The sequence below is a fragment of the Miniopterus schreibersii genome, assembly GCF_964146895.1.
Source record: "Miniopterus schreibersii genome assembly, chromosome: 18".
NCBI lineage: Eukaryota > Metazoa > Chordata > Mammalia > Chiroptera > Miniopteridae > Miniopterus > Miniopterus schreibersii.
In genome coordinates this window covers 37,971,896-37,989,361 of record NC_138121.1, presented here as the reverse complement: position 1 = coordinate 37,989,361, position 17,466 = coordinate 37,971,896, and the positions used below count along the sequence as shown (strand labels likewise).

Below are 17,466 nucleotides of genomic sequence, written 5' to 3'. Positions count from 1 at the left end.
CTAGAAAAACAAACAGAAGCGGTAAGAACGAACCACTCGAGGACCGAGAAAGCGCTGAAAATGCAGGCATGTTGATCATGTAAATGTAAACCTCATTTATTCAACTTGATGTTCAAAATAAAAATATCATTGGAAAGATATAAAACTCTGGATAGTAAAATACAAATAAAGTGAAAAACACTGGTAATTTTAATCTCTGGAGATAACAGTTAGCATTTTGGCATATTTCCCTCCAGTCTTACTTGCGTGAATTTTAAAGGCGCGTGAATTTTAAAGGCCAGTGAATTTCAAAGGACTTCCACATCGTTCCCACCTGGAGAGAAAGAGGACCTTCTGCCCTGGCTGTTGCTGCCTACGATAGTTTCTTCCCTAAGAAAGGGAAAGCTTTGCTCATTTTATTGGAGGGCAGGAAAGGTGTGTTCATTCAAGTTTCCATGCCGTGGCCTCGTAACAAGGTTGACTACTTACCACACTTTTCCTATGTTAGCCACCTGTATTTTTTCTGTAAACTGTGTTCTGTTTCTCAAGAGGGAGTTTTATATCAGTTTATATAAACCCTTTCTATATTAAGAATGTTAATTATTTGATTTTTTCATAGCAAATTTATTTCCCAGGTTTAAAAACAATTTTAAATTTCATTCATTTAAATTTCACTTATGGTATCTTTTATGTACAAAAATGAAAAACTGATTTGTAGTCAATTCCCTTGAGATTTTTTTGCCAGTTACTTTTATGCTTGAAAACTGCTAATAAAAGTGAAACAATATGAGGCTTGGTAGAGAGAGACGGGAAAACAAGGACCTCGATAATTCCGTCACTGAGAATCAGCCGCTTATTAAAAAACAGAAACAAGAGCAAAGATGGGAGTGGGAGAGACAAATGTCTGGTGGGCATTCAACTTTTGAAACAATCAGGTTATTACAGACTACACTGTTAACTAACTCTGGAATGAACACATTTATATCAGGGTGTATTATTTTTCTGAGTGGTACACTGGCTTTCACAGGAGACAGGAGAAAGCCAGGGCTCCGAGGGCCTTTCCCACGCTGACCTGCAGCTGCAGACAGAGGCACAGAACCTGGGCCACAGGTGCTCCCTCTACCTCACGAGCGAAGGGACTTGAGTTCCCTCTCTATGCTCTGGGCAGCTGTGCTCCCGTGTGCAGCGCACAGAGCGCCTGCCAGTCCCAGAGCATGATTCTCTAGTGGTTTAAATGCACAAAACGAGATAAGGGTGTTGGCTCATTTCACTGGGCTAATCAGCCAGAGGTGTCAATCAATGTGCTTCCTCTGCCAGTCAGCGTCAGAGGGGCTTTCCTTAAAGAACTCATTTGCCTTCAGGATCTCGTCTACATTTTCTGGTCAAACTTGGCAACGTGAAAGGGAGACATGGTTGAGACCAATCAGACCCTAGCACACAGGAGCGCTCGAACTCACGTCCTCATAAATGTCAAAGAAGGTGGCCACAGCGGCGTCTCTGATCTGATTCAGATCCGTCAGCTCCCAGTACACTCTGAACATTCGCTGTGCCCCCTCACAGCTTGCATTGTTACAGGGGACGTTCTCCAGGAGAAAGGCTTGCTGGTTGCTGTAAGACGAAGGGCAGGCAGTTAGGAACAGATGTGTCAATGTGCCCCACGCTAGCTGTAGCTAACAACACTGTATTGTCTATTTGAAATTGCTACGCGAGTAAAACTTTAATGATCCTACCAGAACAACAAAAACAAGAAAATGGTATGTGAGTTGAAGAATGTTAACTAACCTTAATGTAGTAAACGTTTCACTATATATAGGTGTTGAACTCATGACATTGCACAACTTACACAAGTATGTCAATCATCTCTCATGAAACTGGAAAAAAGTCAAAAACAGAGACATATGGAAAATCCCCGAGAATTTGGAAATGAAATGAAACACCACTAAATAATCTATGAGTAAAAGAGGAATCTAATGGGAAATTACAAAGGACTTTGAAGAGAATGAAAATGAAGATGCAGCGTATTGACACTGGTGGTGTGTCACTAACAGGATTCAGAGGGAAATCTACAGCACTAAACACTTTGTTAAAAAAGAACGGTTTCAAATCAATGACCTTAGTTTCTTCCTCAGAAAACTGTAAACAGAGGAGCAAGTAAAATATGAAACAAGCAGAAGGAGATGTAACAGAGGAAAGCAATGAAGCAGGAAACAGAACAGGACGGAATCGACAGAACAGAAGCTGGTTCTTTGGAAAGGACAACTTCAAAACTGATAAACCATCAACTGGAATGGCCATTAAACGACAGTACAAAGAGAGAAAAGAAAGTAGAAATAGCAGGAATGAGAGGCGACATCACTACGGATTTTACTGGTATTAAGAGAGTAGTAAGGGAATGTTATAAAAACTTTACGCCAATATAATTAACAAATTATATGAAATAAATTCCTTGGAAGTCACAAATTACCAAAGTTCACTAAAAAAAAATAGATAAATTGAAACTATACTTTCAAACCTTCTTAAAAACCCCCCAAAACTCCAGGCTCAGATGGCTTCATTGATGAATTCTACCAAATATTTAGAGAAGACATAATGCTAATTCTACACAACCTCTTTGGAAGACAGACGAGGAAGATGTACTTCCCACTCATTTATGAAGCTCCAACACATCAAAATCAGACATCACAAGAAAACTACAGGCCAGAATTCCTCAAGAACATAGGTGCAAAACATTTGAACAAAATTCCAGTAAATCAAACCTAACAACACAGTAAGAATTTGCTTTGCACACCAGTGTTCACTAAAACGTGTGCAATCTGGAACCATGTCTCTGCCTCACACCACGGAACCATGCACAGGGAAGATATGGTTCTGAAATAGACGTATTTCAGTGGACTAAGAACGTTGCAAAGTGAAGACTTCAGGTGTATAAAGAAGATAAAAATCATGACCAACTTGGGTTTATTGCAGGGGTGCAAAGTTGCTTTAATACTTTTAAATGAATGTAATTCACTAGATTAATAAACTAAAAAGAAAAACCATATGATCACCTCACTTAAGGTAGAAAAATATTTGATAAAACCAAACATCCATTTCTTATCCCAATTCTCAGCAAAGTAGGACTGGAAGGAAGTTTCTCAACACGACAGAGGGCATCTGCAGACAAGCCGCTGCGACCCTCGCACCAACAGTGAAGCTGAGTGCTGTCCCTGTGACCCTTGTTCCTGCAAGGCAAGGGTGGCTCTCACCACTTCCATGCAATGCTGCACTATGGGTTCCCGCCCCTGCAAAAAGGCAAGAAAAACACAAGGCACCTAGATTGGAAAGGAAGAGATAAACTGCTTTATTCATAAATTATCTGATCACCTGTTTAGAAAATCCCATAATATCTACCAAAAAAAACCCCTACTAGGACTAATAAGTTGAGATAGGTGGCGGCACGCAAGATTAATATACAAAAGTCAATTGTATTTCTATACACTAGCAAACAGAAATTGAAATAAAAAAGTACCAATGATAACAGTATCAAAAAAGGGAGAAATACTTGGGTATCTGATAGAAGATGTACAAGATCAGTCACTGGAAACTATAGGGTGCTGCTGAGAAAGACTGAAGACCTAAAATGAAAGGACACACACTCTTAATGGGTCAGAAGACAATACTGTAAGATGTCAATTTCCCCCATATTATTTACAGATTCAATGGAGTATCAGTCAAAAGCATGGCACTTTTTAAAAATTTCTTACAAACTTGATCCTAAAATTCAAAGAAAATGTCAAGAACCTAGACTAGACAAAATAACGTTGGAAAGAATATGTTGGAGGACTTCGGCTATCTGAATTCACTAAAAACTCATTATAAGCCAGCAGTAATGGAAACATTTTTGTGGTCCTGTTGCAACCGTGGAGAGGAGGTCATCAGAATAGCAGAGAGTGAAGAAAAGGATCCCCTGAGACACATAATTGATTTTCACCAAATATCAAAGGGAACTGAGTGGAAAAAGGAAGGCTTTTCAACAAATGGTGCTGGAATTTTCAGCAAAAAATGAACTTGGATCCATACCTTGTACTACATAGAAATATTAACTCAAAATGGATCATAGACCTAATGTAGAATGTAGAACTAAAAATTCTAAGAGAAAGCACAGAAGGAAATCTTGGTAAAGATTTCTTAGATATAACACTAAACATTACAATCCATAAAAGAAAACTGATAAAGTGGACTTTTTCAAAATTAAGCACTTCTGCTCTTTGAAAGACACTGTTCAGAGAATGAAAAGACAAGCCAGAGATCAGAAAACATATTTGCAAACAACATATCTAATAAAGGATTTGTATATAAAGAACTTTCAAACTCAATAATAAGAAAACAAATATCCCAAATAAAATGTGGTCAAAAGACTTGAACAGATACTTCACCTATAAAGATACATGAAAAGCAAATGATCACATTAACAGATGCTCAAAACCATCAGTTATTAGAGAAACGGAAATTAAAATTACAAAGAAATAAACTACAAATAGAGTAGCTAAAATTAAGAAAGACTGGCCGGAGAGAGTGGAAACATCGGTGTCTCACATCAATTGGTTGTCTCCAACATGTGCCCGACCAGGGTGGGGATTTAACCTGCAACCCAGGTACGTGCCCTTGACTGAGAATTGAACTCATGACCCTTCGGTGAGCGGGTTGATGCTCTAACCACTGAACAACACCGGCCAGGGCTGAGGCTGGTTTTCATTTCTTTCCAAAGGCTATCTGAAACCGGTGTTGTGTCTCAACACAAACCACTTGACAGACTGTGTTAATACGCTGCCTGCATCTGTTCTACTTCTCATTAAGAAAGGTAGCTGGTGGGTCATTCAACTTGCAGTTTGATTTTCTCCCCGGCTGCTCTTAGAGCTGGTGAGTCCACCTCACTCATCCCATCTCCAGTCAGTCCTGCGTGTCTAGACTACCCTCAATGCTCTTCCTACTAACTCCCCAGTCTCCTTCCCAGCCTAGGGTCACATGAAAGGAAGAGCTTCGATTTGGGGACATGCCTGTCTGTGCGCAAACCTTAAGAAAGGCAGCTCTACACGCAGGAGAAAAAAGAATTAAGAAGAAAAATAAATCCATTAGGACTTCTCTAAAAAGAATGTAATTTTTTTGAATTGCTGCTCTGGAACCTATGCTCCAGCCATTGGTACATGCAGAACCCTCAGCTAAGTTAATATAACAAAGATTACACTCAAATACTAAACATTATTGAAGTGTGTCTGTGATACAGATCACTGACAATTAGGAATGTTCCTAAGAGGTGCTAAGTTGCTATTCAGAACAAGGTGCACTTGAGCTCTGGGCAAAGCAGTATTTATCCCCCGACATATTCGCATCACCTGTGACAGGAGAGGCAGTGAACAGCCAGCCAGTGCTTCCTGAATGAGGAGGAAGTGGCTCTGGCAGAGCAAGGCCGATGGAAAGGCAACACGTGGCAGACCGAATGCCAAGTTCCTGTCCTAAGTGGTTAGAAAGACGGTCACGTTTTAATTCACCTTTATTCAAAGGTGTTCCTTATATTGGCTACTTTGGTTGCCACTACGACACTTTCTAGGTTTTAGAATATTCATATTTTTATTATGTAAAACGAAATATAATGGTCACTGTATCTGTTAATTGGTTAATGGTATAAACAGGATATTCAGACTTGTAGAGTGAGAAGTTCATGGACACAGCACCATTTGTCAAGTCCACACGCAGAAGGAACGGTGGTAAGGAAGTTATACTGGTTCTTCTCTAGGTGTTAACACTGTAAGATGCAGTGATGAGATGGATCACAGGAATGGGAAAGAGGAAAGGAGGGATGGAAAATGCAGGGTGGCTCCCACATTTCTATTTGGGTGACTGGGTACGTGATGGTACCACCTGAGATACACTAAGAACAGATTTAGGGGAGAGGAGATTCTTTCTGGTTTGGGGTGCCATAGGTAGAGCATCCAGGGGAAGGTCCACCAGGCAGTCACATACACAGGTGTGAGGCCCAGACACAGGGACTGAGAAGTCCTACAAGTGGCAAGGAAACCAGCCAGAGTAGAGTAAAGCATTCAGAGTGAGAACAAAGCGCTGAGAATGGAACCCTCAGAAACACCACTACTTGAGATGGCCAAGATGCAAAGGAGTTCCCAGAAGACGCGGTACAGGAAAAGTTAGAGGCTACAGAGAGAACCAGAAGTTTTAGGAGTAAGTCGTCAACTGCCAAATGTAGGTAAGAATCTGGTGACCTGAGGACTGAGAGATGTCCTCTGAATCAATTAGAAGTCACTGGGACTAAACGAAAGGTGCAGGAGTGGGGGGAAGCAGACAGGGTAGGGCAAGGGTGAATTTGAGGTAATAAAGTAGAGACAAAAAATTATTTTAGGGGTGGGGAGACTTGCACATACAGTATTTACATAAATACTGGGGGAAAGAGGGTGGAATAAGAAGATCCTGAAGGCAAAGGTGAGGGCAGTAACTGCTGTGGGAAGATCCTATATCCAGAGGAGACGGGTGGGGTTGAAATGGAAAGGGTATCATGTAGATAGAAACCAACGAGGAGCTATAAGAACAATTCAGGGTAAGGAGAGAGTACTTGAACTCGGGAGGCGCAGTGAGAATGGAAAAGAAAAGCCACCTGCAACACACACTATGGAAGGACTGAGCCTGCTCGGGGGGAGATCAAAGGCAATTTAACTTTTCTCAGCTGCAACGACTGAGGCCAGAATGACATCTTTGTAGTAATCAGGGAAATCATGAGGAAGAGTTGAATTTGAAGAGAAGGGGCGTCACAATTAAGTTTGGTTTTAGACAAGGTAAGTTTGAAGAGATGGGTGGACATCCATGTGGTGCAGACAATTATTTGCCTTGAAGTTAAGACAACTTGTGTTGTAAATCTGAATGAAATTGCTGAGGAAAGAAATACAGGAAGAGCCCAGCTGGGTGTGGCTCAGCGGTTGAGCGTCGACCTAGGATCCAGGCGATCAGGGTTCGATTCCCGGTCAGGGCACATGCCCAGGTTGCGGGCTCGATCCCCAGTTGGGGGCGTGCAGGAGGCAGCCGATCAATGATGACCCTCTCATCATTGATGTTTCTCTCTCTCTCTTTCTCCCTCTCCTTTCCTCTCTCTGAAATCAATAAAAGATATTAAAAAAAAAAAAAAGAAATACAGGAAGAAAAGTCAGGAGCTGAAGCTTCCACCTTGTGGAATATCCTCAGGAGACAGATAAGATTTTCAAAAATCCCCAAAACGACCACCCAGAATCATGAAAACTACCATCCTACAGTGATGGAGAGAAACGTGTGTTATTCAACGTTAGAGATGAGTGATGTTTTTGAATATTTAATGTTAGCTAACTATGACACCTTCCCATGTGATCTGCTGTTGTTGTGCAGTCACTCCCCACCCAGGCCATTCTTATAGAAGTATTTCTCAAGTGTTTAAATTTTAAACATTGTTGAAGAAATGTCTGTTCTACCAAGGTGCCTCCTCAGGATGACTGATCCACCTGTGTGTATTATGTTTAGATAAACATCAGTCATAGTCACTTATAGTTGGGGATATCGATGAAAGTCAATCAAGGAATACAAATGTGCCCTGTCACCAGCCGTAATTTTGTGTTTACACCATATTCTAAAACCAATTTCTATAAAATGTTCATTATTTCATGAAAGGTAGGAAATTCTATGTGCTAGAATACCTGTGCGGCAAAAGAACTAACCACATTTAAATTTCAATTTTATCTTCTGGGAAAGTTTGACAACACGCTGAGTTAAGATAATTATGTACCTTAAAGAAAGGGCATTATCCCATCAATGAAAACGCATTAAAATAAGATTAAACCAGGAATGTAACATAATCATCTATTAAACCCTTCATTAAGCAGAGGACAAAACATTTAGATAATTAACACTGAAAGAAAAAGCAGATGTAACACAATTAGTGCTTCTATGAAACGGAAAACTTTTTCCTTGTCAGGTCTTTCTGGGCCTTAAGTGACCCCCATGTGACCCACAAGATTCACCCATTCACCTCATCATCCAGAGTTCCTTCTTATCCTGACTGGGAGGTGAGAGAAAATTCTCAGTTCTTGAAATAATGATGGCTTTAAAACTGTAAAGTAATGGCACACCTGTGATGATGGAAATTTATAGCAAATATCACTAATAAGCCAGACTCCCATGTTAGAGGACTCATAGTAACAGTAAGTTGTTGAAGACACAGAGAGACTGAAACTGCCGTGGGTGAAACCATTCTTCGGGAATTAAATACCTAGCTGAAATGCAAAAGGAGTTGAGTTCAGACAGCCCATGCCTCCTCCTTTGCTCTTTAGAATCCTATTTCAGATGCCGTGGCATATGAAAAGTGACTGTCACTGTGGTATTCTACTTGGTTTCCGACCTTCACTTATTTGAAGGGAGGGAAGTAGTTTCTAAGACCTAAGAACAATGGCATTTCTGTTACTGTAACAGTTTCCCTTCATGTTCATAAGTCATTTGCTAAATTTCCCACATGTACCTGAGCAGGTATCAATAAGTTATTCTGCTCTGGGTAGCGGACATTCGTTGTCCACCTCCTGAAAGAACTTAGAATGAATAATGTATGTATTTTCTTGGAATGTGAGAATTCCAGGCCTCTCCTTTACATTTCAACTGCTGTTTTGTATTTCAGAGGACCATTTTTGAAATACCAATTATGGGCCTAAACAAATATGCCAGCAAGTAAGTCTTTTTCTTGTGATTACTGTGGCTAGGACTTCCAATACTATGTTGAATAAGAGTGGTGAGAGTGGGCATCCTTTTCTTGTTCCTGATCTCAGAGAGAAAGCTTCGTTTGGCGTCATGTGTGATGCTGTGTGTTTGTAACATACGGCCTTTACTGTGTTTAGGTATGTTCCTCTATACCCACTGCAATGAGAGGTTTTATCATATATGGATGTTGAGTTTTTTCAAATGGTTTTTCTCCATCTATTAAGATGGCCATGATTTTTACCCTTCATTCCAATTAGGGTGTATATGACACTGACTTGTGGATATTAAACCATCTTTGTGTCTCTGGAATAAATTTCACTTGATCACGGTATATGATTTTTTAATGTATTGCTGAATTTGTTTGGCTAATATTTTATTGAGGATTTTTACATCTATGTTCACATGAGATATTGGCCCATAATTTTCTTTTTTAGTAATGTCTTTCTCTGGTTTTGGTATTAGGGTAATGTTGGCCTTGTAGAATGAGTTTGAAAGCTTCCTCATCTCTTTAATTTTTAGACTAGTTTGAGAAGGATAGGTCTTAATTCTTTGAATATTTGGTAAAACTCAACTGGGAAGCTGTCCGGTTCTGGATTTTGGTTTTGGGGGAGATTTTTTTATTACTGATTCAATTTTTTTTAAAAAAATCCTCACCTGGGGATTTTTTCCAATGAAAAGTGGAAGGAAGAAAGAGAAACATCGATGTGAGAGAGACACACGGACAGATTGGTTGCCTCCCACATGCACCCTGACCTAGGCCAGGAATCAAGCCTGCAACCAAGGCACATGCCCTTGGCCGGAATTGAACCCCAGATCCTCCAGTCTTCTGGCCAACACTCTAACCACTGAGCCAAACCAGCTAGGGCATTACTGATTCAATTTTGTTTCTAGTAATAGCTCTGTTAAGGTTTTCTGTTTCTTCCTAATTCAGTCTTGGAAGATTCTGTTTTTAGGAACTTACCCATTTCTTCTCAGTTGTCCAGTTTGTTGGTGTGTAACTGTTCACAGTACTCTCTTACAACCCTTTGTATTTCTGTGGCATCACTTCTCTTTCATTTCTGATTGAGTTTCACTGATCTTTTCTGGGGTTTTTTCAGTCTCTTTCATCTCTAATCTTTATCATTTCCCTTTTTCTACTCACTTTGGGCTTTGTTCTTACTCTAGTTCCCTTAGCAATGGTAACTGCTTCACTTTTTTTTACCTCATTTAATCTTCGCTACAACTCCACAACAGAAGTATAGTTACCCCTCTCATCTCAGGGACGAGGAGTTTAGCTAATCTGCACAAGGTCACACAGGTGGTAAGTGGCTGGGCCGACGTCAGAGCCTAGGCATAGCTCTTAACCACCACATTCTTCAGCCTCCAAATATAATGGGTCTTTTGTTTATCAAAAACTTTTGACCTTTTAAAGATCAAGTTTTGTTGAATAAAAAATGTTTTTTACTTTATATTAGATGTCCACTTTTGTTCTATAGAAAACAAATCTGTGAAAAAGAACAGTGTTCTAAGCAGCTGGGAGAAGTTAAGAGACCATGTAAAGAAATAGGACCTGAGCTGGTCTTCTTTCTTATTTAAGGGACTGTACCACATCTGGGTGATACTCAGTTATGAAGTGTCACAGTGATGATGTTTTATGCACATTTCTACTTGACTTAATTTCCATACCTTCCAGATGTATTCTTCAGTATGGCAAGAGCATCCGGGTAGCCATCCATGTTGTAGTCTCCGATGTGAAGGGTAATTGGAAGTGGTATTTCCACTGGTCGCTGTTCTTGCACAAATGGTACAAAGCCCCAGAGTGTGCCCTTGTTGCTGAAATCCTGTAAGACTGGAACCCACTAGGAACAGGAGAAAAAGATGAGATTTTACAGTCATTTTAGAAAAAAAACCTCACCATTTGCAAAACAAGTGATCCATTACAAGTCCTCAAGATAAACATCACCACACTTTCATGCTTCACGTCTGCAGTAGGGCAGGTACTCTGTTGAACAGGTAACTGATACTCTAGGGAAAAGTTCTCTTTAAAAACATATCACTGGTCACTTCTCACTGCATGTCACAGAGCCTTAGAAAGCTTCCACAGAACCAGACTCTTAGGGTTAAAATGATGTTAATAATTACATAGCTGAATTGCTCATTTAAAAATCTGTGATGACTAGAAATATAACCTCAAATGAATATTTTAAAAAATTATAGCAAACTGAAATACCTAATAGTGACGTCCTTTCAGGAGGACCAGTTTAAGAAGAAAGTTGGACCAGGATGAAGTCCTCTCTGGACAGCCTCACTCTCCTTTGGCCTTGACACATGACAGTGACTCAGCCATCACCCTCAGAGCCAAACACCAGCCCTGATGAGTTCTGCCTGCCCAGGAGAGTGAGCTTGTCGCCCAAAGAGCCGGAAGCTATAATTTCAGTAAATTCTTTATTTTTATATTAATTATAATGAACAGAGGGAATAGGTTGATTTCAAAATAAGCTTTTGGAAATTTCTTTCTCTTCTGAATGCCCAAGTCTTCCCTGTTAATAACCCAATGCACACTGAAAATCTAAAGAGCGGAAAAGATGCCATTAAAATCAGAGATGTGCCCGGCTGGCTGGCATGGCTCAGTAGTTGAGCATTGACGTATGACCCAGGAGAGCATGGTTCGATTTCTGGTCAGGGCACATGCCCAGATTTTGGGCTCCATTCCCAGTAGGGGGCATGCAGGAGGCAGCCAATCAATGACTCTCTCATCATTGCTGTTTCTCTCTCTCTCCCCCTCTCCCTTCCTCACTCTGACATCAATAAAGACATATAGAAAAAAAAAATCAGAGATGTTCCCCCAGCTAGCTAAGAGCAAGGATGCTGGCAGGTAGCCTGGAGACACCCAGATGGAACCAGGCACAGCTGGCTGGAAATGGCAGGCCAAACACACCTACAGATGTTTTTTCTTATAAGGTGAACTACATTAAAAATGGCTTCTTGAAAAATATTTAGTACACAGGGTATCCAGAACATGCTCTAGGTTATCCAAAGAAAGCATAATTTACCATGGGAAAAGAAAAAACAAAGTCACATTACAGAAAACAAGCTGTTTTCAAAACCTGTCTCTATCTTTAATCACTTTCTCAATGTTTTGTAAAGCAAAGAAGTATTAAATATCATAAAAATGTTTTAATGTTCCACTTGACTGAAAATAATAGTTGGTTTTGTTTTGGAAGATGGGAAATTTCATAAAATGCCAAGTTCTAAAGAGGCTGATAGTTCACTGATGAGACTAAAGTATTCCTGTGAAGAAATGCATTAGGGTCTGAAAAGCAAAAAGTGTTTCATTAATGTGACTTCTTTAACAGTCACCAAAGCACTGTGACATCTGTCTTCCCAGAGAGAGGACTGTATAATTTGAAGATATTCTTGCTGTCAGTGGTCTGCCACCTGGAGACAGGCTACCATTACTAGGTTTGCTTAGCTAGCTATGAATCAGATGAGGTGCTATTTGACATGTTTTCAGTGATTCAAAGTTAAAAGTTCAAGGTAATAAAACTTATGAGTGTAATAGTTAAATGATTTTAGAATGCTGACTATATGAAGACTTTTAAAAAAAAATTTTTATTGACTTTATTGGGCGACATAGGTTAATAAAGTTATATAGGTTTCAGGGGTACAATTTCATAACACATCACCTATATATTGTACTATGTGCTCACCACCCCAAGTCAGGCTCCTTCCAGCACCACTCGTCCCCCGTCCACCCTTTCCCACCTCCCTCCCTTCCTTCTGGTCATCACCACACTGTTGTCTGTGAAGACTTTCCTTTAGTGTCTTAGTATAAAATGTGATGTTTCTACTCTAAGGGCTATAAAAGTCAGTATGTTATTCCATCTTTTTTACCCCCAAATAGAAAAAACAGATTGATTCTACCCGATTATTGGCTTCCTGCCAGGTGCTATCCACATGGAGAAACTCAATGTCATGGCCGATCACGTCCACGGTTGCCCTTGGCTGGGGCTACCGGATCCTGTCTGGTCACCTGCAGGCCAGGGAGCCAGTGGGAAAGGATGGAGCAGACCTTGGCATTGCCTCAAAGCAGGAATGGCATGTACAGGGCGCTCTGCAGTCACAGTGCATCTCACCTTCCCCGCGCACGAAATGCTAACAGGTCACTTACTTACAGGATCGAGAACGGGCTTTCTTCACCACAAAGGATAATAATGGCAGTTTCCCCTCAATAAACCAATAAAAAACAGACTGAAGTGCATTTCATTAAGTGAGGAAGTCAATAATTTATTTTTGGTTTCTCTCTGTTCCGATGCTTCAGGTTATCTTTTCTAACCTCTGAAGACTGTTTTTCAAGACCGTGATTCTATTCACATTAAAAACAAGCTAACGTACCTGCTTTGCTCCGGATCTCACTAAGTAGATGGCGCTTTTCTGGCAGCTTTTATCTTCACAGCCTGGGAGTAAGTGATCCATGTGTCCATCTCCATCTGCCAAAAGAAACTTCTGGAGTCTACTAACAGCCACACCACCAAGTGTTCTCAGATGGCAGCTCATCTTCCTATTTGTTCAAAGTCTACATCAACCTGGGTAAACTGAAGAGGCTGCCCGTAACTGTGTAATAAACGTGATTTGACTGAACATTACTCTGGCCCTTGCATCCTATTACCTGGACTGCTTCCTGTTTTAAACTCTCACTTTTCTGTGGTTACATATTTACCCAATGTTGGAAAAAGACCTATTTCAGGCTCTAATGTTAAAATAATCAATTTTTAAAAATGTGGCTTTTGACTTATTTACCTAATTATCACCGCTGCACAGGAGAAAAGAAAGCATGTCAGTAGGACCCGTAATCAGATGGCAGGTATCAAATGTGTGCTTGCCCTGGCCGGTGTGGCTCAGTGGATAGAGCGTTGGCCTGAGGAACGAAGGGTCCCAGGTTCAATTATGCCCAAGGGCATATACTTGGGTTGCAGGCTTGATCCCTGGTTGAGGCTAGAGGCGTACAGGAGGCAACCAATCGGTGTATTTCTCTCACATTGATGTCTGTCTGTCTCTCTCTCCCTCTCTTTCTCTGAAAAAGCAATGGGGAAAAAAATGTGTGCTTACACATAATTCTGTTCCCACGTACTTTCAAGCGCCCTTTGTATGGCAGGAACTTCAATGATCATACAGCTCTCGGCCTCTAACAAGTAGCAACAAATTTTTGTCATTAAAAAGCAAATGAAGGGATACAGATGTCACATCCAGCTGCCAGGTTTTTCAAATGCTGCACAAATCCTGCAAAGACCTCTGAAGAGGGGTTACTGAGGAACCCGGAGGCAGCCCTCATTGCTCCCTCCCATCTACTGTCCCCGACCCTGATGTGGGGGCAGATTTTGATATCCTCAAGCTAAACCCCTACCAGGACATTCACCATGGACTAGTCACCTAGCTTGTAAATTTGGGGCCTGAGTTGGTGCTGCTTCCACCACTGATTTATTGCTTCCCTTAGTGTGTGCTGACACAGTGCCTTCATTTGGAAGGACATAGACAGATGCACAGTAAAGCAATGTCCTTCCTTGCGTAGGCTGACATGTTAAGACAGAAGTATAATAAGCCTATCAAGTCTCCAATAATGTATCCGAAAGGAAGGAGAGAGTTTTAGGCTGAGTGGGATGAGAATCTAGCCAATGGAAGCTGACCTCAGTAAGCCGTCATTTACGTAAATGAAAAATGAACTTTCTCATTTAATTTCACGGTTTAACTACTGATGCTCTTCAGACTAGTCTCATTTGTGATAACAAACCCTTCCTGAGAGGAGGTTAACATAAAATAAAATAGCTGAATTAATAATGGAAAGTACAGCGAATAGCTAGTGGTTGGAGAGTATATATATATATATATATATATCTGGGCTTCCAAGAAAGAAGCTGCAAGGAGAGGGAACTGCAGGCAGGGATGCTTGGAAAGGAGAGGCTTTCCAAGGGCATAAACATATATCATAGTTAAAAAGACTATTACAAAAGAACTGCCAAGTAAGAAAGAATTAAATGCGACTGTCACCTATAAGCTGGCTCTAGTAACAGCATAGGCTTCATCAAAACCCAAATCATTTTAGCCCCGGCCGGTGTGGCCCATGGTTAGAGCTTTGGCCCTTGCACCAAAGTGTTGCAGGTTTGCTCCCCACCCCCAGTCAGGGCGCGTGTGGAGGTGAGCAGTGATGTGTCTCTCTCAGATTGATGCCTCTCTCTCTCTCCCTCTCCCCGTTTCTCTGAAAAGCAATGGAAAAAATATCCCCATATGAGGATTAACAACAACAAAAACCCCCAAACCATTTTATTACAAAGTAATGGGGGACCATTTGGAAGAACATTACTAAGTCTCTGCCCTGCACTTTTTACCTCAACGGCGAATACTCAGAATTACATTATGACTGACACTTGTCTTTCCCCTAGTTTCTCCAAATAGTGTTCCATTTCCCACGAGGATTTTGACCATGACTTAGCTGATACTTAATGCTGGGAAATAGCCACCTAATAAACATGTAACTAACGCACATGGTAACATCGTCATCATGCCTCTTAGTATAAATTATCAACAGTATTTATAGATAAGGTCACAGAAGTCTGAAACTCCATCAGAGAGTGTGCGCTTCGTGATACCTCTAAGCGCTAGTTTTTGATAGTCAGGGGAGGTGTAGAAAAGTCTACTGAGAATCCAACTTCATACCCAAAGGAAATTTTCTCTCTTAAAGAAAACAAATGTTTAAATCTTACATGTTTCATCTTTCTGTATGTTTTTAAAAAAATTTTCACTTGAGAAGAATTTAAACTTAAAACTGCAACAATAAAAATAGTACAAGGAACTCCTGTAACCCCCTTAACCAGATCTGCCCAATGTTAACATTCTATTCCATTTATCATTATGTACTCTAAAAATCAATCTTTTTCTGAACCACGTACCTAATGGTGTAGCTATGGCCCTTCACCCCTAAGTACTTAGTGTGTATTTCCTAGTAACAGGGATATTCTCTTACATAACCACAGTACGGTTACCAATTCACACAGATAACTTTTATCTAATGTACTATGCACAAGGGTGGGCAAAAATACGTTTACAGTTGTGAGTACACGGAACACAGAGTTTATTCTTGTATTATTATTTATTAATTATTGTATTATTTGTATAACTGTAAAACTTACTTTTGTCCATCCCTGCATATTTCAGTTTTGTCCATTGACCTAATAATGTCTTTTATAGCATTTTTGCTCCTCAAACATAGGGTCCAGTCTAGGGGTAGGAATTGTATTTTGTTGTTATTTATCTTTAGTCTCCTTTAACCTAGAATACTTCCATAGTCTTTCTTCAAATCTGCATTTTTTTAAACCTCAGATTACAGGAAACTTTCATAAGTTATTATGTCTGGGGAAGACAGTAGTTTCAGAAAAATAAGTTTCACATGAATCAGAAGTACAAGGCTAGGAACTAGACTCTGTTTAAGCAAATCCTCTGAGAAATCACATGACTGTCAGAAGCGTGTCATGCTGGTGGAGGCCCTGTCTGTGGACCACGCACATGGTCCTTACCCAAGTCGAGGAATTTATGTTGCTGGACTGCCTTTTCCTCAGGACTTCAGGATAGTTGTACCTAGTTTTATTGAAGGATAAAAGTCCTTAAAGAAGGCATTTTGATGAACTTACTTCATCACCTGCAGTGTAAACACTGGCAGAAGTGCGCATTGAACAAGGTTAGCTTCCATCTGATGTCAACCTTAAGCCAGATTTCAAATAAAATTCTTCTCTAAAACAGAGACATAATTTTACTGAAATAGATTAAACCAATTTTCTAAAAAATTTTAATTTCAAAACCAAGAGGACACTAAAAGTTATTGTTCTGATAAAAATGGATTAATAATGAATTTCTGTATAGCAGTGTTTCCCTATTTTCAGTTAAGCAGAAGACAGAGAAGATACACATAAGAAAGGGTCACATATACATTACTTATTTTCTTAAACATTCATAATATTTTTAGTGGTATGAAGTTAATTGATCTGTGGTATTTAAGCAAATTACAAGTCATTGTTCCGGCCCCAGATTACCCATCAAACTCTGTAAATCACAATTTCTCTAATGCAGTGATTCTCAAAGTGTGGGCCCCAGTCCCACAGCCTCAGTGTAGCTGGGAGCTTGTAAGAAATGTGAATTCTTAGGCTTTGCCCAGGTCTAATGAATCTGAACTTCAGGGTAAGCCCAGCAGTCACTATCTTCCTAATTCCCCTGGTAAGTGCAAATGGCATTTCACAGTTGTTTCAATTTTTAGTTTTCTTATTAATGATGTTGTTGGTCTTTTGCTTACCGATTTGTAGGAGTCCTTTCTACATTAAGAAAATTATTCTTTTGTCTGTGATTTATTTTCCTTTTATTTTCTAAATTTTGCTTCTTAGTACCTGGGGACATTATTTCTATGTTTATGTCTTAGATTCACCAGGAATTTATTTTAGCGTAAGATGTGGGTGAGGATCCTACTGTGCTTTTTATAGATGACGTATCTAGCTGTGCCACAGCACTTACTGAATGATCCATAGTTTTCACAAAAGAAACTCAATACCTCTTGTATTCATCTTTATCTATAAACTGATCAAAGGAACATAATTTGGCTACTGCAAGGGGTTGGTCACTGTGAGGATTAATTATATTAAGACAGCCCCTCCATTATGAAGGCATGCCATGTGCACTCAGGACAGTGGCATGTTGTGCTTAGTAGGCAGG

General features: G+C 40.1%; 1 protein-coding gene across 1 annotated transcript in view; it reads right to left on the bottom strand.

Annotated features, from left to right (window-relative positions):
• Positions 1 to 17,466, bottom strand: part of ITFG1 (integrin alpha FG-GAP repeat containing 1) — an 83,319-nt gene that overhangs the window by 19,965 nt on the left and 45,888 nt on the right. Inside the window, exons 9-11 of the mRNA XM_081118066.1 lie at positions 13,111 to 13,205; positions 10,402 to 10,574; positions 1,437 to 1,587 (exon numbers count right to left, since the gene is read on the bottom strand). Of these exons, the coding sequence (XP_080974192.1) occupies positions 1,437 to 1,587; positions 10,402 to 10,574; positions 13,111 to 13,205 (419 nt within the window). The remainder of the gene's footprint in view (positions 1 to 1,436; positions 1,588 to 10,401; positions 10,575 to 13,110; positions 13,206 to 17,466) is intronic.